Raw genomic sequence first — 25,550 nt, 5'->3', positions numbered from 1 at the left:
TGTTAACTGTTCTGGTGGCTGGTCGTTTTCTCAGCTGTGCTCACAAAGTCATATTTATTTCTCAAGCTCTTGAGTTTGAGCCTCTTTAGCATCTTGTCAGTTTTAATTGGCGTCTCATCACTGTAGGATGAACATTTTTTCAGTATTCCAGGTGATAGATCAGCTTGCCGTGTCAGACAAGTCTTGTAAGTTTTTCCTTCATTTTTAAAAAGAACAGGTTCAGTGTGAAACTGTTAAACAGGAGTGTTTTTTTCTATGTCATTTAGCTATTTTTACAAAGAATTCTGCTTTGACTTTGCCAGAAGCAGGGATACACTGCATGTGCAGAAATAAAGTGCAGGGAGAGGCTGATCTCTGTATACTGAGCCTGTCCTGTCTCATTGTTGCACAACGAGAGACTGTGAATGACATGTTAGGAAAAGGTTGATAGTAGCTGCATCGTCATTTAAAAAAAAAAGAAGCACATTTCTGTTGTGCAATCAGAAAGAAAGGTGAGCACAGAGGCAGATACAGATGTCTCCTCAGCTCCTGCATCACATTAGTAGCTGAAAACACCATGTGATCTGAGCAACTTTCAACTAGGGCTGCAGGATATATCGGCTATGTACGATATATCGATATAATTTCCACGGGGATACAAGATTTGACAATATCGTTTATATCGATATATGCGTTAAAATGGTCAGTTTCGCCTCAAGCGTCTGCGTTAGCCTTGGGAGACTTTGAGCGCAACCGCGACCCCTCCCACTCTGTCGTTCCGAACGTGCCGATTGCAAAGACGCGTCTTTCCCGCCCCCACCACCCCCTCACAACAAATCAAGCATGGAGGATCCCAATAAAAAAAACGAGACGGCGGAGCGAGACGAAATTGTTTCTAAAAGGAGAAACAACGGCTCCATCATATGGAAATGGTTTGGTTTTAAAAAAAAAGATGAGCAGCAGCTGCAGGTCATCTGTAGGGAATGCAACAAAACAGTTGCGTCCAAAAGTGGAAGCACAACCAATCTTTTCCACCATTTGCAGCAGCGGCACAAAGTGCAATACGAGGAATGTGTGAAACTCCCTGGCTGTGCTGCTGCTGCTGCATCACCGACCGCGAAAGCATCTTCTGCGGCTGCCCCAAAACAATGTCTATTGCAAGAATCCTTCACTCGTGGTGAGCCATATGACAAGAAAACCGCAAAGTGGCGTGAGATCACTAAAGCGGTAGCCTACCACATTGCAAAAGACATGGTCCTGGTCGCAACGGTCGCCCAGGATGGTTTCAAAAAGTTGCTCCGAACAATGGACCCAAGGTACAATTTGCCAAATCGAAACTATTTCTCTGAAGAAGTGCTGCCAGAGATGTACACCACTCTCAGGCAAAAGCTGACAGCCCGGCTCGCAACAGTAAAATATTTTGCGGTCACTACCGACATGTGGTCCAGTAGGACCTGCGAGCCGTATATGTCATTGACAGTTCATTTTATCGAGGACTGGAGAATGGAGTCGGCGTGCCTCCAAACCAGCTACTTTCCTCAAGATCACACCGGAGAGCACATCGCTGAAGCCCTGCAGGATGCGCTCTCAAACTGGAAGCTGGAGGAAAAGCGGCTGGTGGCCATAACCACCGACAACGGGAGCAACGTTGTTAAAGCGGCCCAACTGCTAAAATGGCTGAGGATGCAATGCTTTGGTCACCGACTTCATTTGGCCATTGGTGAGTACAATGGCAAAGTAATAGTTACAGGGAAGAGAAAATGTGTGCATGCTTTAAAACGGTTGTTTGCCATAACAACTTTTTCACACAGTTAAATGGTGTTTGAATTTGACATAAAATCTAAAGTCCAGAAGCCCCGTCATGACTTCACAGACGCTCTCTCCAGTGAAGAGTATGTCACCCTCTCCTACGTCAGGCCTGTGCTACACCTCTTCAACTCAAGTCTCCTAATACGGGAAGAGGATGATAGTGAGCTGTGTAGGTCGATCAAGACCAGAATCTTGGATTACCTTAATGCCAAGTATGCTGACCCAGACAAAAGTGACCTTTTGGATATGGCATCACTTGCGGATCCATGTTTCAGGGTCCAATACATCCCAGGTGAAAGAGTTGAGGCACTGAAACACAGAGCTGTGTTGGAGGTGGAGGCCTTGCAGGCTGATTTGGGCGGCGGTAAGCCGGACCCGGCTGGCCCTGTGCCAGAGGAACCAGGAATGCCACCACCATCCACAAAGAAGAAGTCACTGGCCAGCTTCTTCAAGCAGAGCACAGCCACCAACACCAGGCTGACACAGAGGGAGGCGATTGAAAGTGAGCTTACAAGCTACTTACAGTCAGCTATCATCGACCACGAAACAGATCCTCTCCAATGGTGGAAGATGCATGCCGATATTTTTCCAGCACTGAGCCTCCTGGCAAAAAAGTACCTTTGCGCACCAGCAACCAGTTCCCCTTCTGAAAGGGTTTTCAGTTGCAGCGGCAACATTGTCAACTGTCACAGGGCATCCCTGAAGCCTGAGGCGGTTGATAGACTAGTTTTCCTTGCACAAAACCTGTAAAATATAAGAGCACTGCAAATGAGAAACGTTTTTTTGGCCTGTTCTGTTGGTAATTTTGTTCTGTTTACATTCTTGTTCTTTGCACAGCTGTAGGAGAAGAAAAATCTTAACCCTTTTCATTTAATTAAAACTATTTAATATATTTGTTATTTCACACAATGTTAGATGTTGGCACCACATAATTTGTCAAAGAGATTTAAAGATTTTATTTATTTTGTTAAGAAGCATAAAAACTGTTTTGTTCATGTGTTCATGTGTTCATTCAATTTACCTTTCTTGCACTTGGCACATGTGCCAGCCAGAGTTCCATGTTCCATTCTGGTGAAAATTACTATACAAAATCACATGTTGATATATGTTGCAGTCATACTGATCTGTGTTTTATTAAAAGTGCTTGCAACGTCTCACATGTGGCTTTTGACTTAAAAAAAACCATCTAACCCACTCTATAGAAAATATCGAGATATATATCGTATATCGCCATTCAGCCAAAAAATATCAGGATATCATATTTTGCCCATATCGTGCAGCCCTACTTTCAACTAAAAGTGAATATAACTTATTTCCCTAGTGGTCCTGGCTTATGATAATGACAAAGTCATGTTCAGATTTGATTCTAGTTGATATCTATCATAATATAAGTAGCATATTGAATATAATGCTGAGCGCTTCACTCATCTTTCAATTCAATTTTATTTGTTTAATATGGTGGCGAGAGCTCAATGAACAGCAACCTAAGAAAACACATACAAGTTAAGAAAACACATGCAAGTTGACAAAACACAAGCAAAGTAAGAAAACATCTTCATCAAGTTCAAAACACAACCCAACACATTACAGAAACTCGCAGCAAATAGACAAAACGCTGCAGATAGAACTACGCGCTGCAAAAAGAGAAGAAACGACAACGGAAGTGTTTCCAGAGGACAGCTAAAAGTGATGGACACTGCTGCCACCGCAGACACAAAAACATCCAATACACCATACAAATTCGGTTTCACACAGGGGTCGGCCACCCGCGGCTCTGGAGCCGAATGCGGCTCTTCAGCCCCTCTGCAGTGGCTGTACAGCAGTGATTTTCAACCTTTTTTGAGCCGCGGCACAGTTTTTACACTTACAAAATCCTGGGGCACACCACCAACCAAAATGATCCAAAATGACACTCTATGGCCTAACACAGTACTTTTAATACATATAGTTAGTAATATAGTTTCCAAATGTATTAAAAAGCACTATTTTAAATTATTTCAGCCCTTTATTAATTGGCTAACTTTTTTGAGAAAACCTGGTCTTGTTAGGAGAGACGGCGTTCATCCCACTTGGGATGGAGCAGCTCTCTTATCTAGGAATATTACTAAGTCTATAACATGACAACCCATAGTTGGGACCAGGAAGCAGAGCTGCAGTGCTAAACACTTCTCTGCGCTCCCTCTGGATCAGTCACAAAACCCCATAGAGATTGTGTCTGTTCACCGTCCGATTAAATTATTGAAATTAAACAATAATAGAGCGAGAACTCCACACAAAAATTTAATACAAATTAAAACAACCTCTGAAACAATACAGGAAACCCAGACTTTTAAATGTGGTCTTTTAAACATTAGATCACTGGAAAAAAAGGCTCTTTTAGTTAATGAAATAGTCTCTGATTACAACATAGATTTATTGTCCCTCACTGAGACGTGGCTGCATCCTGATGATTATGTCAGTCTAAATGAATCTACTCCCCCCAGTCATATCAATTCACAGGTTCCTAGAGAAATTGGGCGAGGAGGTGGAGTTGCTGCTATTTTTAACTCCAGTCTATCAATTAATCCTAAACCTAAACTCAGCTACAAGTCATTTGAATGTCTGGTTCTTAGTCTTCCACGCCAATCCAGGAACCACCAACAGCCTATCATATTTGCCGTAGTTTACCGTGCTCCCAGGGCTTATACTGAATTTTTAAAGGAATTCCCTGAGTTTTTATCAAACTTAGTCCTAAAGACCGATAAAATTATTATTGTTGGTGACTTTAATATTCATGTTGATAATAATAAAGATTGCCTTAGCGTAGCATTTATTTCAATACTAGACTCTATTGGTTTCAGTCAGTGTGTGCACAAACCTACTCATTGTGGTAACCACACACTTGACCTTGTATTATCGTACGGTGTCGCAATTGAAATTTTAACAGTACTTCCGCGCAATCCAGTTCTATCAGACCATAATTTAATAACCTTTGATTTTTCAATAACTGAATATATGCCACTAATAAAAAATTCATTTTCTAGATGTCTACCTGATAGTGCTGTAGCTAAATTTAAGGAAATAATCCCAATTACATTTAAACCCGTATTAGCAGTAGATATAAACAACAAATTCTTTAAAACCCTGAGCTCCATTGAGATCGACCACCTCGTCGATAGCTCTGCAGACTCATTACGATTAACATTAGACTCAATAGCACCTCTAAAAAAGAAAAATGTCAAACATAGTAAATTAGCTCTGTGGTATAATTCCCAGACAAATGAGTTAAAACAATTATCAAGAAAACTAGAAAGGAAGTGGCGCTCCAGCAACAATGTTGAAAACCTCATAGACTGGAAGAATAGTGTTAAAGAATATAAAAAGGCTCTCCACAAAGCAAGAGCCGCCTACTATTCAAAACTAATAGAAGAGAATAAAAACAACCCCAGGTTTCTCTTCAGCACTTTAGCCAGGCTGACAGAGAGTCACACCTCCACCGAACCCAGTATTCCTCGATCCCTAAATAGCAATATCTTTATGACCTTTTTTAATGATAAAATTCAAACTATTAGAAATAAAATCAACCATCTCCTGCCCTCAATTGGCACTAATACCCTCCCAACAACAGAGATCTCAGAAACGGTTGAGAATCCTACCCATTACTTAGACAGCTTCTCTCTGATCACCCGTGATCAGTTTACCAAATTAATCTCAGGTTCTAAACCAACAACCTGTATCTTAGATCCCATTCCTACCAAATTACTTAAAGAAATTCTGCCCCTAATTGATAGTTCTTTACTTAACATTATCAATCTGTCATTATCATCAGGTTATGTACCACAGTCTTTTAAAATAGCTGTCATCAAACCCCTACTCAAAAAAACCACCCTAGACCCAGAGGTTTTAGCCAATTACAGACCAATATCTAACCTCCCCTTCATTTCTAAAATCTTAGAAAAAGTGGTAGCCAATCAGCTGTGTGAGTTTCTCCAGGAAAATAATATATATGAAGACTTTCAATCGGGGTTTAGAGCCAATCACAGTACAGAGACAGCCTTGGCAAAAGTCACTAATGACCTTTTAATAGCCTCAGATCAGGGACTTGTGTCTGTCCTCGTTCTGTTAGATCTCAGTGCAGCATTCGACACAATTGACCATCAAATTTTATTACAAAGACTAAAACAGTTAATTAACATTAATGGAACCGCCCTTAACTGGTTTAAATCATATTTTTCTGATCGCTCCCAATTTGTGCAAATTAATGATGAGTCATCTGTGCGCACCAAAGTTAATCATGGTGTTCCACAGGGCTCTGTGCTCGGCCCAATTTTATTCTCATTATATATGCTTCCACTAGGAAACATTATCAGGACACACTCGGTAAATTTCCACTGCTATGCGGATGACACCCAGTTATATTTGTCAATAAAACCTGAACAAAGTAATCAATTAACTAAACTTCGAACATGTCTCAAGGACATAAAAACCTGGATGACCTGCAATTTTCTCGTATTAAACTCAGACAAAACAGAGGTTATAATACTTGGCCCCAAACACCTTAGAGATGCATTATCTAATGATATAGCTGCGCTAGACGACATTGCCCTTGCGTCCAATGAAACAGTCAGGAACTTGGGAGTGATCTTCGACCCTGATTTATCCTTTAATAGTCACTTAAAACAAATTTCTAGGACCGCTTTTTTCCACTTGCGTAATATTTCAAAAATTAGACATGTCCTTTCACAAAAAGATGCAGAAAAACTAGTCCACGCCTTTGTTACATCGAGACTGGACTATTGTAATTCATTATTATCAGGCTCCAGCAGGAAGTCGTTAAAGACTCTACAGCTTGTCCAAAATGCCGCAGCACGTGTCCTGACGAGAACAAAGAGAAGAGAGCGCATTTCTCCAATTTTAGCATCGGTACACTGGCTTCCAGTTAAATCTAGAATAGAATTTAAAATTCTCCTCCTCACCTTCAAGGCCCTTAATAATATAGCGCCTTTATACCTTAAAGAGCTGTTAATACCTTATAAACCCACTAGAGCACTCCGCTCCCAGAATTCAAGCCTACTTGTCGTCCCTAAATTCTCTAAAAGTAGAGTAGGAGCCAGAGCTTTTAGCCATCAAGCCCCTCGGCTGTGGAATAATCTACCACTTTCAGTTCGGGAGGCAGTCACCATCTGTTCGTTTAAAAGTAGGCTCAAAACCTTCCTTTTTGATAAAGCTTATAGCTAGAGCTAATTAGTGCGCCAGAACGTTACTTGTTCTATTTTATGACACATGACACACGGAGCTTCTCTTTCCAGCTTCTCCTTCCTCTTCTCCATCCCTATCCCCCTTCCCCGGAATCCCTTTGCTTTACCACCCGCAGATCCAGGGCCTCTGTGGCCGCACCATGGATTACGGTTTGTGGATCGCGAACCGGGGGTCGCGGTGTTTGATCCAGTGTGGCGGATTCTGAGTCATTTGGGCTGATCGTGGTGCTGGTGGCGGACCCTGTGTCGCGTTGGCATTGGGCACGGGCGGTGGACCAGGACCGCGGTGGTGGCTTGTGATGGGTCCTCCTGGTGGGCGGCGGTGGACGGTGACTGAGGACTGGAGTGGCGTCTGGTCTGGATGGTGGATCGTGGTCTAGATGGTTGCTGAGCATGGACTGTGCTTCATCAATGATGCTAGAGACTTTGATTATTGATGATGTTCTCCTGCACGTGGCATCTATTGCACTTCTGTCCGTCCTGGGAGAGGGATCCCTCACATGTGGCTCTCTCTGAGGTTTCTACATATTTTTATCCTGTTAAAAGGTTTTTTTGTAGTTTTTCCTTACTCTTGCTGAGTGTTAAGGACAGAGGATGTCACACCATGTTAAAGCCCTATGAGATGAATTGTAATTTGTGAATATGGGCTATACAAATAAAATTTGATTGATTGATTGATTGATATATTACTCTTATCTTTTAATGAGCACAAATTGAATCAGATTTATGAAACAATCTTTGATTTAACGCAGTGATTTTCAACCAGTGTGCCACGGCACACTAGTGTCGTCAGGTGTGCCGTGGGAAATTATCTAATATCTAGTGTTGCACCGAAGTGTCGGCCGAACATCAGTAGCGGCTGATATTCGCCTTGTTTACCGACATCTGCACATCGGTAATAAACTTGACTTTCACCGATATCATTGGTATTTTTGGTTAAACTTTACTGGTTAAACTGCTGGGCACGTGCCGCGGCTGGGGGAGCAGTCGCGCCGTCGCCCTCCTCTCCTGGCCGCCGGAGACTCGGTGTGCGGCACGCCTCAACGTTTTTTTGAGGTGGAAGGTCCTCTTCCGCGGTGCCTCACGGCGTCAGTGGTGCGGGGGCTTTCTTTCTCTTGGACTGCGGGGCGGTGTCCCTCGCCCGTGCGGAAGTGTTGGAGGGGACCGGGTACGGCGGTCGGCGGCGACTCTGGACTCCAGTAAAGTGAGCGGTCATGAGGAAAGCCAGCTGCCACTCTGGTTTTTGTTGCGCGTCTACTAATGCCTTAGCCTGGATGCCAGACGAACTTAGCCCCGCCCACAACATTTTTGGTCGGGCAGTTCGGTCTGGATCCGCTCCATTGGGAAAAAATTATGCCCCGACCGGGCCAATCAGATTGTCAGGGCGGGCTTTATACGATGATTGACAGATGATCAACGGTAACGTAATCAACCACGTCATCAAAGTGCCCTTGGGTTGAATTCGTTTTCAACAAACATGCCTGCCGCTGGCGAGCTGAGATGTGTAGATGCTGCCATTGAGTCTGTTTTAGAAGACATTGACAGCGCATTCATTTTGAAAGAGGAACAGTGAACGTGGAGGCGACGCCAAAGCAACACACTAATCCCTATCGCCCCGGCGCTTGGCTTTTCACAACGGACACTGAACCGCCGTGCAGCGCTAATAATATCACCCGTTGATCCAGTAGATCGCTGCACGGCTTTGTGCCAGTCACACCGGAGGCTGAAGCACAGCGCTGCGCCAAGGCTGCGCGGTGCTTCAGCCTCCGGTGTGACCGGCACAAAGTTTTAACATGTGAGTGGATGGGAGCCAGCTGTTATTTAAGGCTTGGCGCTGCGCTGAAGCGTCCGGTGTGAACCCGGCGTTAGTAAATAAGCCTGAAACATGCTTCTGCGTTTTCACGGGCCCGTAAGCGCAAGAGCCCTTCCGGGTCCCTTACGTGCTTATGTATCCCTCCTTACGTGCTGACGGGTGTCGACCCCCTTCTCTAAAATTTACGGCAAAGCTCCGCAAGCTCACTCAGCCCGCAAGGCTGTGATTGGTCTGCTCTACATCCCTTCTGGAGCTGCATTTCCGGTTTCATGCCCCATAATACCGGCAGAAATCACGGAAGATTTAGAAGAACGAATATGGACCAAATAGAAGAGCACTTGTTAGAAGATATCCGATAGTATGATCACTTGTATAACCTCTCACTGACTGGCGGATTTGTCCGCCAGAAAAAGGATACGAGGAGCCGCAGTGGCTATGTAAATAAACAATCGACGAAGAAGAAAGAAGGCGTCTCTAAGGTCGTCTCGACAAAAAGCATTACTCCGCCTAGTGTTCTGGCGCGGAATTGCTTTGTAAGACGCGCAACGGTTGGGGAAGCATGAATGAAAACGAGTCTTGCGCCACAGCGGCGTGAAAAGACGCAGACGCAGTCGCAGAAGCATGTTTCAGGCTAAAGCCTGAAACCCTTTAAAGCCTGAAACATGCTCACAATGCGTTGCTTAGCATACGTCACATACTACGTTGCTCTGATTGGTTGTAGGTCTATCCAATTGAGCGAAGAGGAATTTTACTTCCTGGTCAGTTGAAACACGCCCCATAATGAGAGCCCAATGGAGCGGTCTCAGACTCACATTCTGACTAGAATTGTGAGTCTGACAACGTCAGGCTACTAATGCCTCATACGGTAAAGCGGTATAGATAGTCAGAGCGCCTAAAAAGAACGAAAACACAACTATATTTTAGTTATAGTCTCTCATTTGATTATTTAAATTTTTATCTTCATGGCGTATCGGTTCATGTAAAATATGTATTTTTACTTCAAATTAAAGGGCAAGTCTGTAAAAAAGAACTAATGTATTCCTAATTTAGCCATATTTAGATGCTGATTAAAAATATTCCTCGAGAGGTTATAAGTGACTTCAAGTGGATTCCTGTTCATGGTGTCTCTGACTATGCTCATACACATTTTTGTGTAGTTTTACTGCAGAATAACTGAGAAAACTCGGCTGGCGCCTGGCAGCTTACTTAGAACTGGGGCAGACCAGGGGAATCGGACTGTTTAATTAAAACAAAGCATCGCGAAGGCTCACGGTGGGTGTTGACGCGATGTGATTTCTGCCCCGTGCTCTGAATGTCAAAGTGAAGAAAATCAATGAAGCGCGGGTAAACGGCGAGAGAAACTATTGGCACTCAAAACAGGTCAATCTGTTTTAGACAGGGTTAAAAGGTCATGTTTTAAATGATCCTTGTGGTATTTTGACCAAAATATGTTACAGACATTTCATTAAGAACATAAGGAACCATATCAACTGTGATAAAATTGGTATAATATGTCCCCGTTAAATAAAGTTTAGTTAAATCAGTGATTTTCAACCTTTTTTGAGCCGCGGCACAGTTTTTACGCTTACAAAATCCTGGGGTAAACCACCAACCAAAATGACCCAAAATGACACTCTATGGCCTAACACAGTACATATAATACATATAGTTAGTAATATAGTCTCTAAATGTATTAAAAAGCCTAACCCTTATTTCAGCCCTTTATTACTCTTAACTTTTAATGAGCACAAATTGAATCAGATTTATGAAACAATCTTTGATTTAACTAAACTTTATTTAACAGGGACATATTATACCCATTTTATCACAGTTGATATGGTTCCTTAGGGTCTTAATGAAATGTCTGTAACATATTTTGGTCAAAATACCACAAGGATCATTTAAAACATTACATGACCAACACTGTACTGTACAGCCACTGCAGAGGGAGAGAAGAGCCGCATTCGGCTCCAGAGCCGCAGGTGGCAGACCCCTGTGTGGAACCGAATTTGTATGATGTATTGGACGTTTTTGTGTCTCCTGTGGCAGCAGTGTCCATCACTTTTGGCTGTCTTTTGGAAATACTTCCGTTGTCGTTTCTTCTCTATTTGCAGCGGGTTTCTCTAATTGCACAGCGTTTCACTATTTGAAGATGTTTTCTTACTTTGCTTGTGTTTTCTTAACTTGCATGTGTTTTCTTAAGTTGCTGTTCGTTGAGCTCTCAGGGCCACCGTAGTTTAGCCCCAAATCTTAATATACATTATCTAAAGGCACCTTTCATCTTTCCATTTCAATAAGGTTTTTACATGTTAAACAAATCAGTCTTAGAGGAATTGGGCCCTTCTAGACGTGACCAAATGTTTCTCTAACACACCAGTATGGGTGTGGCCATCATACATAAGCCCTGTAAACAATGTTTTCTTATTCTCAATCGGTGCCCCTTGTTCAGAGGCTTGAGTCCCGCATTAGCAGCCATAGGTTCTGAACCGGCCGTTTGTCTTCCCTGCTCACTCTCCTCCATTAATGCTTAACTGTCCTGTTAAGTAAATAATTTAAAAGCTATGTTTACGTTCAGTGTTACTCACCAGAACTCACAGTGTGAATCCTAGAGCTCCAACAAATGTGTTTAATGTATATGCTTGCTTTTCCTTTGCACACACACATAGGAAACAAGTAACATCATTATCAAAACTGTGTCAATCTGATGCATTAGTGCATGTATAAGCTCCCTCATGCACATTTGAGCAAGTAACCAAAATTACTTCAGATACTTATTTTGGGGGTTTTAATCCGATTTCCTCTCCAACACTTTGTCTAAGTTATAGTAATACTGGAAAAACTAAATGCAATAAAAAGGTGCATTGTAGCATTCACACCGTTTCAGACACACATTCATACAGCTCCAGCTGCCCCTTTATTATATTTGTTCATCTGTGCTGGTTGCTGTCTGCAGAACCAGACCCAGCAGCACCAGCAGGCGACAGGCCAGAATCAGGCCCAGAACCAGCAGCAGGCCACAGCCCAGCAGGGGCCCTCCCAACAGAGCTCGGGTCAAACAAATGGGACCGGCGGAGCCACAGGCGTTACCACTGGTGGGGGTTTACAACACGGCCAGGACCAGGGGCCACCCAACAAGAAACCTCGGATCGGGCCCTCTGGGGCCTCCTCAGGCACAGGGGTGTTACAGTCAGAGTACCAGGTCAGTATGATTTCTATGCTGGCAGCTTCAAGAAGGAAGTGGTTGCTCATTTCTTTCTGTCAACATTCTTTCTGTCTGTTTACATTACATTTAATTTAGCTGACACTTTTATCCAAAACTACTTATAATAAGTGCATTCAGCCATGAGGGTACAAACCCAGAACAACAGGAATCAAGAACGTACAATTTTCGTCTAGAAAGCCAAACTACAAAGTGCTACATGTAGGTGCCATATAAGTGCTACTAAAGTGCTACCTCTTTTTTGTTTTTATTCAAGGTATAGTCGGAAGAGATTTTTAGTCTGCAGTGGAAGATGTGTATACTTTCTGCTGTCCTGATGTCAATGTCTACTATTTAGAAGCCAAGATTCGTGATTTTGTTGAGTGATTAGCTCGTAGAGAGGGAGCAGCAATCCAATTGGCAGATGCAGAGTGGAGTGGACAGGCTGGGGTGTAAGGTTTGACTGTTTTTTACTTTACTGCTATGTACGTCCTCTGTCACAGCTCCGATCTCACTCTGTTCACTCTGACTGACTGACCCTTTAAAATACGTCTGCAAAAATGGCGTGTAAATAAACCACGTTATCTATGATGCTGTGAAATATTGTGGATTATATTGCAAATGAGTTTTATTTAATACATTTTATGAAGTGTGTAAATCTTTTAGTCATATCATTCATCAGAATGGCCATAAATCAGACAAATCCAAATTATGATTGAATCCACAGTTACATGCAAATGTTTGAGCACTCAAAATTCATATTTTCTTGATTCTTTTTGGGAGTTAGAAGAAGCAAATACAACCCCTGCAGCAAGGAGCCAAAAATATGTCCAACACCACTTCACAATTCTTATTTAGTTCTGTCATTCCTTGTTCGCTGTTGGCTCTATACAGCTTTATACAAAGACACCCATTATTGAATATATATTCAGTTAATAAGTGTTGCTTATTCAAGCTCTTTGTTTATTTCAAGAAGATTAACCCGAAAGATAAGATAGAAAATAATAATATTATTATTATTAGAATGTATTGTTTTCAAACTCGGGTGCATAGGAACCGAATACATATTACACTTTTTCAGATATGTAATACATAAAATAATGATAAAACAATAAAGTGCCACAGTTTGGCGGAGTCAGCAGTCAATCAGATGTGTGTGTGAGTGTGCGCTCGCCCGCGGGTGAGTGAGTGTGTTTGCCTGCTGACTGTACATTCCACATAGTCCTGACAGCAAATCACTGAGGTGCCTACTCGCTCTTGTTCCCGGCCCTGGTGTCTGTTTTATCTTCAGCTCGAGTTCTATCACGAGGCCAGAGAGGGGGAGATTTCTGAGTGGGGGAGAGTGTGATGAAATGAGGGCAACGACGGGGGAAGCATGTGTCAGTAAGCACTGCACAGAGCGGTTCAGTGTGATAGAGGTGACTGGTTTGACCTGTCCGGCCTGTCCGACCGTGCTCTCTCAGCGAAGCCACATGGGGTGACACTACAAGTATGTATAGCACATCTAGAGATAAACACTCAGCTGTTGGGTTACTGGGAACACCTATCTGAAACTCATCTTGCAGTAAGTCCTGTCTTCCTGTGTTGAAATAGTGTCACAGAGATGCCATTAAACATTATGGCCATTGTGGAGGCTGCAGATTGTGTTGCTTTTGAATTATGATTCATTCTATGGACAGATGGATGTTTTAGTTCAGTGAATGTGACTGTAATGTAAATAAGAGAAGCACATAATGCAATTCAACCAATGCCTTATTAAAAACATATATAAACATTGTGTTCATTATGAAGGAAGGGTTTCTGGCAGGACAGCATTTGTTTTAGCTAAGTGTTCCTAATAAACTGCAGACTGAGTGTATTTAGCAAGGGCTGAGGCTGCATGTGAGACAGCTGGTCACTGTCAGGCTTCAGCAGATGTAAAAATAAATCAGTTGAGTGGCCTGGCCTACCAGAAGGGTGGCTAGCTGTCTGACTGTGCGTCACTGTCAGCGTCCTACATTTACCGTCATTGATCCCACATCCCACTAGCCCACAGACTATCCCACCATGCACCACTCCAATCATTCTCCTGAAGGATGCATTGTTGCACCTGAAGTGTAGACCTGAAGTGCCTATTCCTTACAAGCAGTTTCTATCTGTGAGTTAATGGATCTGGTCCTGGCCTGAACTGTTGCTGTTATTCCTTAAATGAGAGCATCAAATTGGGGACCAGGTGAGGAAAAAGAACTCAAAGCAGCAATGGCCAAGATATTCAAATTTTTTTCACATAGTGTGGGTCAAGCTCCTAAACACTTGACCTGCAATTCCCATAGTACTGAAAAAAAAAGGATAGCTATTATAATTGTAGATATTAAATTAATACTTAAATTAAAGTATTTCCCTTTGCAGTGTAGTGCATTACAAAAGGCGCATGAAGTAACATGAAATGCAAATCTTAAGTGCATTACTTTCTTACAAGAGTTTGATGTTAAAATCGACAGTGGTTTTACTTGTTTAGAGCCGAAGTCAGTATGTGATGAGCTGCCCAGAGTCGGTGGCCAAATGCTGGTGACAAAGGATTCCACCAAAAAGCACAAATACTTAAATTAGGGAGTATTAGATTCCTCATTAGGAGAATCTAATCAAAGCCATTAAATTTCTTCTTGTGGCGCTGTTGTTGACCTGCTTCAACCAATGCCACTACCCCAGTCCACCTCTCCTCATTTGGGGATAAATACAATCAGAAAGCTGCTGTAATAGTTTTGCTAGCATGATTTTATTTTTACTTGATGTACTATTTTTGTCTTTCATAGCTATTAATAAAACATATATATTTTTAAATGTTATATGACTCCTCCCCACCCTGTGTATTATGACCCCCTTGTTTTGGAACCACTGCATTTGACGCTCTGTCAACCTGTTCAAAACCACATTATATTGACTACACACACGCACATGTCAGACATGAGATGTAATGTGTCGCTTGGATCGAGCTGCTCACTGCTATGTTTTCTTTCCATCCTTCTCTCTGCCTCTCTATCAGCACTCCGGCTCCCGTCTTGGTTACCAGAGCAACGTCCAAGGTTCCACCCAGCCCCAGAGCACCATGGGATACTCATCGTCATCCCAGCAGAGCTCCCAGTACACCCACCAAACACACCGTTACTGAGGCTCCCAGAAACTCGTAAACCAGAAGAGGAGTCTGTTCCTCCTCCTCCAGACACCCTCAACAACCTCAGCAGACGTCAGCCGATGCCCTCGGCTCACGCTTCCTTGTCGGACCTCGCTCTTTGCATTAATCATTCCAAGTCAGCCAACCTCCTTTTCAACCCTCCCTTGTCTCTGACCTCTTACCCGACAGCCTTCAGCATCACTTATACATAAAGGCAAACAAACATAGATGTGAAGGCATCACACACAGAGACTCAGAACCATGGAACTTACAAACACAATGCTCCTCACGAGGATGAACCGCAGATGTGTTCATATATATATATATATATGTATATATGTACATTATCTAGCACCTTTTTTTTTATTCGATTTTTTTTCTCGCTTGTTTGCTAGAGTTTTCAAGTTTACCTTGATAGTTGATGTCATTGTACATATTGTTACATATGGAAACTATCAGATGAAATGACACACGGGAGGAGAGGGCCTTTCATCCTGTCATCTCTAGTGTACTATAACTTTGGATAATAAAAAGAAAGGCTAAGCCTTTTAAGAAGGAGTTAATGTTTCTACACAGAGAATAATCAGCTTTTTAGCTGTTGCTATTGCAGGGAAATAATAAATGCGCAATTTAACTTCATCTTATTATAGCATTTCTGTATTTAGAATTCTCTCTATCTAGATCTGGATTTGGAAAGTAAGATTAGTACACAGTTCTGTCTATTCTGACTTACTACATCCACTACATGTAGAGATTAGAATTCTCGGACAGCCAGGCTTCATGTCCTCTGACTGCCACAGCGTTTTCAGGGGGTTGGACACCATTTGTCTGTGGTCAGCAGAGCTGTTCAAGGACACTTTGTTGTGACACCCATCTCATCATGGACCCTAAAGACTCCCAAGGTTTGTGAACACGAATGTGCACATAAACGCACAGGGCAGCTAACAGTAAAGCCCCCTATATGCTTCTTGAGACTGTTTCTGCTTGATGTCAGATTGTTTTTTTAAGGTTCTATTATTATTATCATTGTTGCCCTGTGTGTGTGTGTGTGTCTGTGTGCGCACACAGCAGTATGCTGTTTTATGTTGTTTATCCTTTTACTTACTAGAATTGCTGCTGAACCAATCTGCAAAAAGCTGGAACAAATGTGGGGTGAGGTTAGTCGCCTTTTCCACTCCGACCCTCTGGCCGAGCACTGAGCCGTAGTTTCACAGAGACTGGGAACATTTAAAGACAGTGGGTGTGTTTTTTAATACAAGCCAGAGGTCATCAATGTGCGCTGCGCCTACAGCAAGAATTCTTATCTAGTTTGTCCTTTTTTTATCATTCCTTTATACACACTCATACATGTTACTAAGTACATTTCTGTATCCTAAATGTTAACAAAAACACCAGCAGCCAGCTAGCTTAGCACAAAGACTGATCAAAGGGAAACAGCTAACCTGGCTTTGTCTTAAGGTGACAAGATCCCCCTGCGAGTGCTTCTTCAGCTGATAAACACTTGATATTGTGTTTGTTTAATCTGTACAGAAAATATTAAAAACTGGAAGACAGTACTTTGCCAAAAAATAGGCAGGAATATAACATGTACACTGGCAAATTTGTCAAAATATCCCAAAATATATAAATAATTCACTTATACTACTTATAGTTCCTTTCATGCTACTTTTCATTTAATTAAGAGCTTCTGATGCTAATTATAATTTTTTTTAAATCAAGTTTTATCTTTCAAAAGTTCAGACTCAGGTTCAAATGGTATGACGTCATTTACAGTAGAGAAATATGAAAATAAGGGTTTTAGGAAACAGCTATAGTCAGAATTGTATTTGGAAGATTGAGGCAATGTTAGAGATTGAACTATGTGAAGTACTTCATATGAGCTGCACCACAACCATGTTAAAATGCTACAGAGATTATCATACACCATTAGAAATACTTATTCATTGTATTCTATATATTACACTATGAAATGGGCCACTGTACAATTTATGTTGGGATACTACATTTTGTTATTAACACATATTTACTTTATATTTTTACAAATGTGTCATTACCACGCAGCATATTTGCTTCACACTATTGATTCCCCATAGTTTGCTCCATCCTCACTGGCCCTGCCCAGTCACATGACCGGCCACAGAGCAGGCTGTAGTAAAGAACGCACCCAGTGAATCAACTGTTTCTGCTCCTGTATGTTCTCCAGCAGAATAGACGTGTACACTGTAGGATTTGGAGGGAGGGGGAGGATGTTTTTTTCAGACGTGTCGGCGGCAGTGGGAAACACTGACATCCTTTGGCTGAAGACAGAACTGGACCTCTGTCGTTGGTCAAACTTTAAATGTACAACCCAGAGTAAAGCATTCTTCATCAGAAAACGCAGTTTTATTATCAAACTGATGTTAATGTTATGACCAGAATTCCATTAATTTGTACAGATGGAAAGAAGCCGCCGGCCTCGCCCTCAGTCAGACAATGGTTATTTTTATGGGATCTCATCGCTTAAAATAACTTGATATGGCTTTTTTTTCCCATGCATTGATGAGTGTGATGCAAAATCTCTTCGGTGACTCCTCCGATTCTCTACACTGTGTCGTTCTTTGCAGATGCCATGTGGCTCAGTTACTTTTAATGTCACAGGTTGGAGTCTCTCCCATCCAAACTCTGTCAATTCTGTACAATGACAGACATCTTTTTTTTCACTTTCGGCAAAAAAACATCTGAGATCAGTACTGATGAACTTCAAGGATTTACATCCAACCCTTTTACTTTGTTCTGAACAGCTTAATTCCAAAGTCCAGCTCCAGGTTCAACTCTTCTCCTGCAGCTTGTGTTATTTCTAAAATATGTAGTTGTGTTCCTGGGTTCACTATAATTATTATAAGATAAAAGAGTCCTACAGCACTTGTTATTAGAGCAGGAACCTCAAATGCAAATGTCCCAGTATGGATACTATCAATCATAACTTCTTTAAATGTCTACTATGTAGGCAGCTTCACTTGGCTCTCTATAAAGTTGGTACGTATTTTTAAACGGTTCCTTCTCTGGCCAGCTGAACACAAGTCTTCTTTTAGCTCTGGTTTGGTCTCCTCTGCTTCTTCATCTGACACTTATTTGCCTATGACTGTAAATTAAGGTGACGAGAGTGGCAGGCTTCAAAACCAATGGGCTAAAAGGGACAAACATGCCCAACAGTGCAGCGTCAGTTGAACATTTTCTTTGGCTTCTTCGATGACCAGGCACCTTTCACATTCCACAAAGTAATGTGATCCATTGTCATTGTAAAAATATCTATTAGTGCAGCTTTAAGGACAAACTCCAGGTAATGAAATGTACGTGTAAACTTGTTGTTTCATTGTTTTCACTCCTGTGATGCGAGGGTCTAGCGGACACACCCAGGTGAACACGACCCATTGACACACATTTGATGGGGATTTAAAACCAGCTGCTATCCGAAGGTTTTCCCCTACCTTTAGTGTGTTTGTTTGAAGTCACTCAGTGAGGATACATTCAGACACTTAGTTGTAAATGTTCTCTATCAGCTCAAACGAGGTGTCACAAGTATTATTGAGCTCACGGCTCTGTCGGACAAATTGCTCTCGAACAACTCCTATGCAAAAATCAGAGTAAATCCCAGTGTAAAGCTTTCACCTGTGCTTAGGTTTTGGCAGTTGACAGGCTTTGTTATATTTTGATGGTTGTATTCATTTCCTGAGTAATACTGCAATTAGTAGTTCAAGACAACACTCACTTATGTACTTTTCCTCACAGCATTTTTAAATATTCTCTAAATGAACCATTGTAAAATATATATATATATGAATAATATACAATCGTATTTATTATTTCCATACATCTTTGTAAAAAAAACATTTTTTTATGTCCTCTGCCTTAACTATAGTAGCTATAGAAAGGGACCTCTCTCAGACAAACCGGACATCACCAGACCATATGTCTTTTTATCTCATGTCTCTATGGTCACATGAAAGCATGTCTCCTTACTGAATGTTTTGATGCTTCCTCGATGTACAGTAGGATGAAGATGACGTTGTTTTGGATCAGCTCTGTTTAAAGCACATATTCCACAAAATCACTGTTTCTACAGGAATGATAATTATCCACGTTTTTTATTTGTGTGGATGGTGCCTTTTTCACTCGATTATTTGTTTTTGTAAGATTGTGTGTATATATTTTTGTAATTTGCCATCTCCTTTGTCCGCTCTTTGGGTTTTTACTATGTAGCATATTATTATTTACACAATGTCGATGATGCTAGCAGATATATATCGGTGTTTTGTTTCACATTATCGTGTCCCACCTTGTTGCAGGTAGACTGCAAAAAATCCTGACGGAGGATTATCTCATGTTCTTTCTGATAGATATTGTTCTCACACACGCAGTAAATCGTATGATTTTGAAATGCTGTACATAAAAACACATTTTAAGAATTTTTCATTAAGACATTGAGAGAAGAATTGTCTTTTAATGCACTGTTGTTGCTCAAATATTTAGTGGTCAAATAAAATTATATATTTAATGTTTTTTAATGTCTTGATTTAGACACTAATATTCTGGCAGTGCTTTGAGAGTTATAAGGCAGATGATGCTCTTGTATGTGTAGATATTGACAGACATAAATTAGCACACTCCTCTAGGAAAACTAGTGCACTGCTCAACCATTTTCTCTTCCCTCTCACATTTCCTTCCTTTCAATAGAAATGCATGTGCCTGTCTTTATCCTATAGAGAACAAATGCACTTATTGTCCCCCTCCTTACAGTTTGTACAGACAGACTGACACTCCATCTGCAAAGCTCAGTTTCTGCGATGTGTGTGTGTGTGCGTGCGTGCGTATGTATGTATACAGGCGGATGTGTTCGAGCACAAGTTTGAAATATCGACATGGCCTAAATGTATTGTCTTTTCATAGCATTTATTGATAGGGCAGCAATAATTTAACTCGGAATATAAAAAAATAAAACATCTATTCAGTTGCTTTTTGCAAACTTTCACTGTACAAATGACTGTTAAATGAGAAATACATTTATATTTATTTTATATCCCCTATAATAAAAAAACTCTTGTCTCTAACACATTCATTCATACAGTAGTTGTTGGAAGTGTTGCAGCTCCGTTTTTACCACTTGATGTTTCCCAAGGGTGATGGTTTCTTTACAATGAGGCAGCCACCTTCTGAGTCCTCCAGACCTGTCAACTTAAGGAACATGGAACACACACACATATAAAATAATATATATATTTATCTTTTCTTAACAACACTATATATTTTTTTAAGACAGCCCTACTTTTTCTAATCAAATGCAACATTATGAATGGGCATCATTGTCCTGAAATGAACATATTGGCTGCAAATGTGTCCTTTTAAGCTTTAATTCTGTGCAGCGAAACATGTCAGGATTAATTTAGCTCAAGTGTTTATAAAATCATACACACATAAAATATACAGTTGGTAAACAATATCCTATCAGCAGCATATATAGTATGATGTGGAACTGTGTAGAATAACCTTTAAGTTTAAAGGATGGGAAGAAGCGGGAAACTATGTAAACAATATAAAGGTTCCAACATGCTAGTAAGTGGCGTCTTTAATTTAATACAAGCTTAGGCTGTTAACATTTACTGTCTACACCCTCGCCAGGAAAAGAGTTCAGGTTAACAATGTTGTAGGTAGTTTATTTTCTCATTGTGTAATCAGCACATATCTCAACTCGGCTCTCTGGAGCTTTCAGCTACATCTCGATGATTGCAATAAGTGGTTGTGGGAGAGATGATAACTTCTGACACTCTTCAAAGATCGTCTCTAGCATTGGATTAAAATGTCCTCCTGACGTGTCTACAGCCATCCTCTTCGTCCAGTTTAATAGCTTTACCTCGTTGTCTCAGTTGTGTGTTGTGTTATAATGTTTCTAAACAAAATGAATAAAACAGCTATATCAATTTGAAGAAACAGTATCACTGTTACTTTGAATTGTCCACAGGTAGGTATCATTACATAATATTAATGGGAGGCACTAAAGTTACTTCTAACAAGTTGATTAAATCTAAAAACTATTTGAAAGTAAACACATTTTCATTGAAACCTCTTTCCTTACATCTTAACAGCACATACTCCAGAATAACATGGAGGTTGTTCATAGAAAACCATTGATAAATCTCAGCAATAGAAACTGGGCAAAACTACATCTATCTGAATAAAGGGATCCCATCAGGGGCAAGTTAGAAAATGTTTGTGTGTTTTTGGTTGAAACAACCCTTAAATGTTATTTGAGCCCAGCGACAGAGCTCTGCACAGAATAAATGATCAAATTCGAATTTACCCATCCATGAAAGGACAGCTGTCATGTTCTGTCAGTTTAGTTTGTTTATTTCAGCCTCTGTGTTTTCTGTTTCCTGTTTTATTTTGTAGTCTCTGTTCTTTTTGGGTTGTTTCTGTCTGCACTTCCTGTCTTGGTGATTGTCTTTCTAACTCCTCATGTGTTGCACCTGTGGCCAATTACCCCTGCCTTCCCTGTGTGTATTTAAGCCTCTGTCCTTTCCCTTGTCCTCTGTCGGATTGTCTGTTTTGCTTCCTGGTTCTTGTGGTTCTTGTTCCTCGTGCCGTCTGGTTCAGGATATTCCATGATGCTCTCCTTTTCTGCATTCCTGCCCTGTCCTGATATCCTGAGCCTCTTGTGTAAGTTACGTGTACTTTTGTTTAGTTAAAGACTCTTTTTGTATTAAATACACTTTTTGTTAAACATCTCTGCTCCAGGGTCCATCTACCTTCCTCAAACCGTAACAACAGCTGTAACCTAATGTTATATGAGATACACATAAAACATTTAATCTGATTGATAGCGAGTTAAAGTAATTCTTATCACAAACACTATTGTTACTGAATATATGTGGAGGATCTGAGCACTTATATATTTAATGTTTTTTAATGTCTGGATTTAGACACTAATATTCTGGCAGTGCTTTGAGAGTTATAAGGCAGATGATGCTCCTGTATGTGTAGATATGGATAGACATACATTAGCACACTCCTATAGGAAATCTAGTGTACTGCTCAACCATTTTCTCTTCCCTCTCACATTTCCTTCCTTTTAATAGAAATGTATAGAGAACAAAAGCACTTATTGTCCCCCTCCTTACAGTTTGTAGAGACAGACTGACACTCCATCTGCAAAGCTCAGTTTCTGCGATGTGTGCGTGCGTATGTATACAGGTGGCATGTGTTCGAGCACAAGTTTGAAACATAGTCATGGCCTAAATGTATTGTCTTTTCATAGCATTTATTGATAGGGCAGCAATAATTTAACTCGGAATATAAAAAAATAAAACATCTATTCAGTTGCTTTTTGCAAACTTTCACTGTACAAATGACTGTTAAATGAGAAATACATTTATATTTATTTTATATCCCCTATAATAAAAAAACTCTTCTCTAACACATTCATTCATACAGTAGTTGTTGGAAGTGTTGCAGCTCCGTTTTTACCACTTGATGTTTCCCAAGGGTGATGGTTTCTTTACAATGAGGCAGCCACCTTCTGAGTCCTCCAGACCTGTCAACTTAAGGAACATGGAACACACACACATATAAAATAATATATATATTTATCTTTTCTTAACAACACTATATATTTTTTTTTTAAGACAGCCCTACTTTTTCTAATCAAATGCAACATTATGAATGAGCATCATTCATAATGTGGCATGTGTTCGAGCACAAGTTTGAAATATAGTCATGGCCTAAATGTAATGTCTTTTCACAGCATTTATTGATAGGGCAGCAATAGTTTGACACAGGAATATAAAAAAAAGTTGGATAATAGTAGATTCACCATCAACACATTCCAAAAGATGCGTCAGGTAAAGTCTACATGCAGCAGAACATTCTTTAAGGGCTGGTGGTGTGACTAGTGAAACCAGTGGAGACAAGCTGAGACTTAGCACCAGCCTCAGGAGTTCTAGCACACGCAGCAGATTGACGTCCCCGCCTGCAGTGTTGCTTCCACCACTTGAAGAAAACCTATGACTCGGAGAGAGCACAGGAGAACGATCCCTTTTTCTTCACTGTTTGTGCGGCTCCTCAGGTCAGCTACTGAGGAGCAGACTGGTGATTGCAGGGTAAATGTCACTTCTGCAGTGTCTGCATTTTATATACATGTAAACCGGTATATTGTGTAAAACATATCTCTTTTGAAACTGTGGTAACCAGAGTAATGTTCACTTAACCCTAACTTCCCTCAGCTAAACGCAAATCAACAGCTTGCTGGTCGTCCTGAACTTCTCTGGATCAACAGAGTGATCGAAAGAAAATACAATATACCTAAGCCTAGCACAAATGATGTTTGAGGAATAAGGAAACTATACAAAAAGTGAAATCGGAAGGATATGAAATCTTAATCACAATTATTGAAAAAGTTCAATAAAGGCAGTTCAAGTCAGATGAACAATGAGGCCAGGAGACCACACATTGAGTAAACAATTGTTTAGCTTGTGACAACGTCACCCTAGAGGTAGGGTTGGTAATTTTGTTTATTTTATTTGTGGAAATCCTCTTCAAATCCCGACAGCCATCAATAAATAACCGTTGATGTGTGTATCAATTGCTGTTTTTAATACATGTTATGAATAAGCCCACTCTGACCCTGCTATGATCCCAGATTACATTTTTACAGAGTATGCTGTCAACACAAAATATAGGTGAAATGCTCAAATTTGCATTCCATGGAATCCTGCTCATCATCACTGTGTGTTTAAAACTCTGACTGCAAGAGACAGATCCAGACAGATTGATAATGGAAGAGCAGGAAAATGAATGAACCAGCAGCTGGGTCAGAGTAACCCAACCAGCTGCTCATCTGTGACTGAACCTCTTCCTACTCCCTTTGACCCAACAGCAAACATTGTGCTTCTTAGTAATGTAAATGATACTGCAGCACAGTTTAAAGGACATTTTCTTGCAGTTGATTCTTCTTTTGTTTGTTTTCTATCTTAAAGCACTTTGAGTCTATGCTTTTCATATGAAATATGCTATTGCGTTTAAATAAACAAAATGACTCCAACACATGAATTTAATCCCAGAGAGAAACTATGGGAAAGACCCCTCTACCTCCAAAAACAATCAGGGAAGAGGACCCTCAGTAGGAGAGGTGACCCAAACCCTGATGGTCACTCTGGCTGAACTTCACATGAATGGGGCATACAGGGAATTTTTTTTCTAATGTTCTATCAGCCATTCATCAGCAACAATAGCAGCCATTTTAGCCCTGCCACAATAGACGGGTCCTTTCTATTCACCCTATTTCTAGTGGGAAAGTACTGGACCCATCCACACTGTCAGTTTGACCTTATGGGTAGGAGATCTGCATCTGGAGCTCTGCCATCTCCCCACTCACTCCCAGTCTGCTCTCAGAGCAGCCTCCAACCACAACTTGAGGCTTACACTCCACAGACCTTGACATTTCAGTTACCACCCTGCCCAAAACAGGCCCATGCTGATTGTGTTTTTATCTCTTACATCCAACTGAGTCTTAGCTTAAGTTCAGTACAGTATTTCTACAGATATTCAAACATGAATTAGTGTTGAACGATACCATCAGTTGATTTAATATTGTGTTAATATCTTTTTTTTTAACTTTTATGATCCATTCTTTTATTTTGCAAGTTTTCATGAAACTATGCAGCTTATCCTCCTGGCAGCTTACTTATTCATTTGTCTGATGGAAACTCTTTTTCAATCAGATTTTTCTGGTAAAGGCTTTAGTATTTCACAGTTGCAACTGCCGTTTAATCAGGACAGCAAAGTTACAATCAGACATCAATCAGAGCGTTGCTGAAGTAGATGTGATATTTCTATGTACATCTCACAACAGCATTCTACAGACTAACGTGGTTGCCAAGTCAGTTAAAGTTAATAAATGAATACACTTAAAAAGGGAAAAACCTAAACTTCCTGCAGCTTCATGAGGCTTAAGCAAAGAGGTATCGCTGCTGCTGATAGCACAGAGCCTGAGAACATGCAAAGAATGTAGCTCACATTGAAACTGGAGATCATTGGTCCGCTTTGGTTGGGTGTAGGATACAACACTATATATGATTTGGCAAAACAGCTACTTGTTGAGGTGTGGAATAAAAAACACTAAAGTATACAGGGAACAGGAGGTCACAGTTCCTTGTTTTTAATGACTTTTAAAGAGTGAGCTAAAACAAATCAATCATTAATGTATTCATAACCTTAACATAATTAAAGATGAACAATAAGAACATTTATAGTTAATGGTGTTATAGACAGGTTTGTGTTGACAACAATATAAAGACACTACGGCTGAAACATTTACGTAGGTATTTATTTTGA

The 25,550-nt window shown here is 40.7% G+C and overlaps 1 protein-coding gene across 2 annotated transcripts in view; it reads left to right on the top strand.

Moving 5' to 3' along the window:
* Window positions 1–19,722, top strand: part of cdk19 (cyclin dependent kinase 19) — a 61,752-nt gene extending 42,030 nt beyond the window's left edge. Inside the window, exons 12-14 of one of the 2 annotated variants that reach the window (XR_009924538.1) lie at window positions 11,792–12,037; window positions 13,329–13,526; window positions 15,060–15,194. Coding sequence is in view for 1 of the 2 variants with exons in the window: in XM_062410859.1 (XP_062266843.1) it covers window positions 11,792–12,037; window positions 15,060–15,185 (372 nt within the window). In the remaining variant the exon portion in view is untranslated. Of the gene's footprint in view, window positions 1–11,791; window positions 12,038–13,328; window positions 13,527–15,059 lie in introns of both variants that reach the window. The other variant, XM_062410859.1, reaches the window with a different exon arrangement.
* The last annotated feature ends 5,828 nt before the right edge of the window (window positions 19,723–25,550 follow it).

Source organism: Platichthys flesus, chromosome 18 (assembly GCF_949316205.1).
Source record: "Platichthys flesus chromosome 18, fPlaFle2.1, whole genome shotgun sequence".
Classification (NCBI taxonomy): domain Eukaryota; kingdom Metazoa; phylum Chordata; class Actinopteri; order Pleuronectiformes; family Pleuronectidae; genus Platichthys; species Platichthys flesus.
The sequence above is the reverse complement of the archived record's forward strand: the minus strand, read 5'-3'. Positions and strand labels throughout refer to the sequence as shown.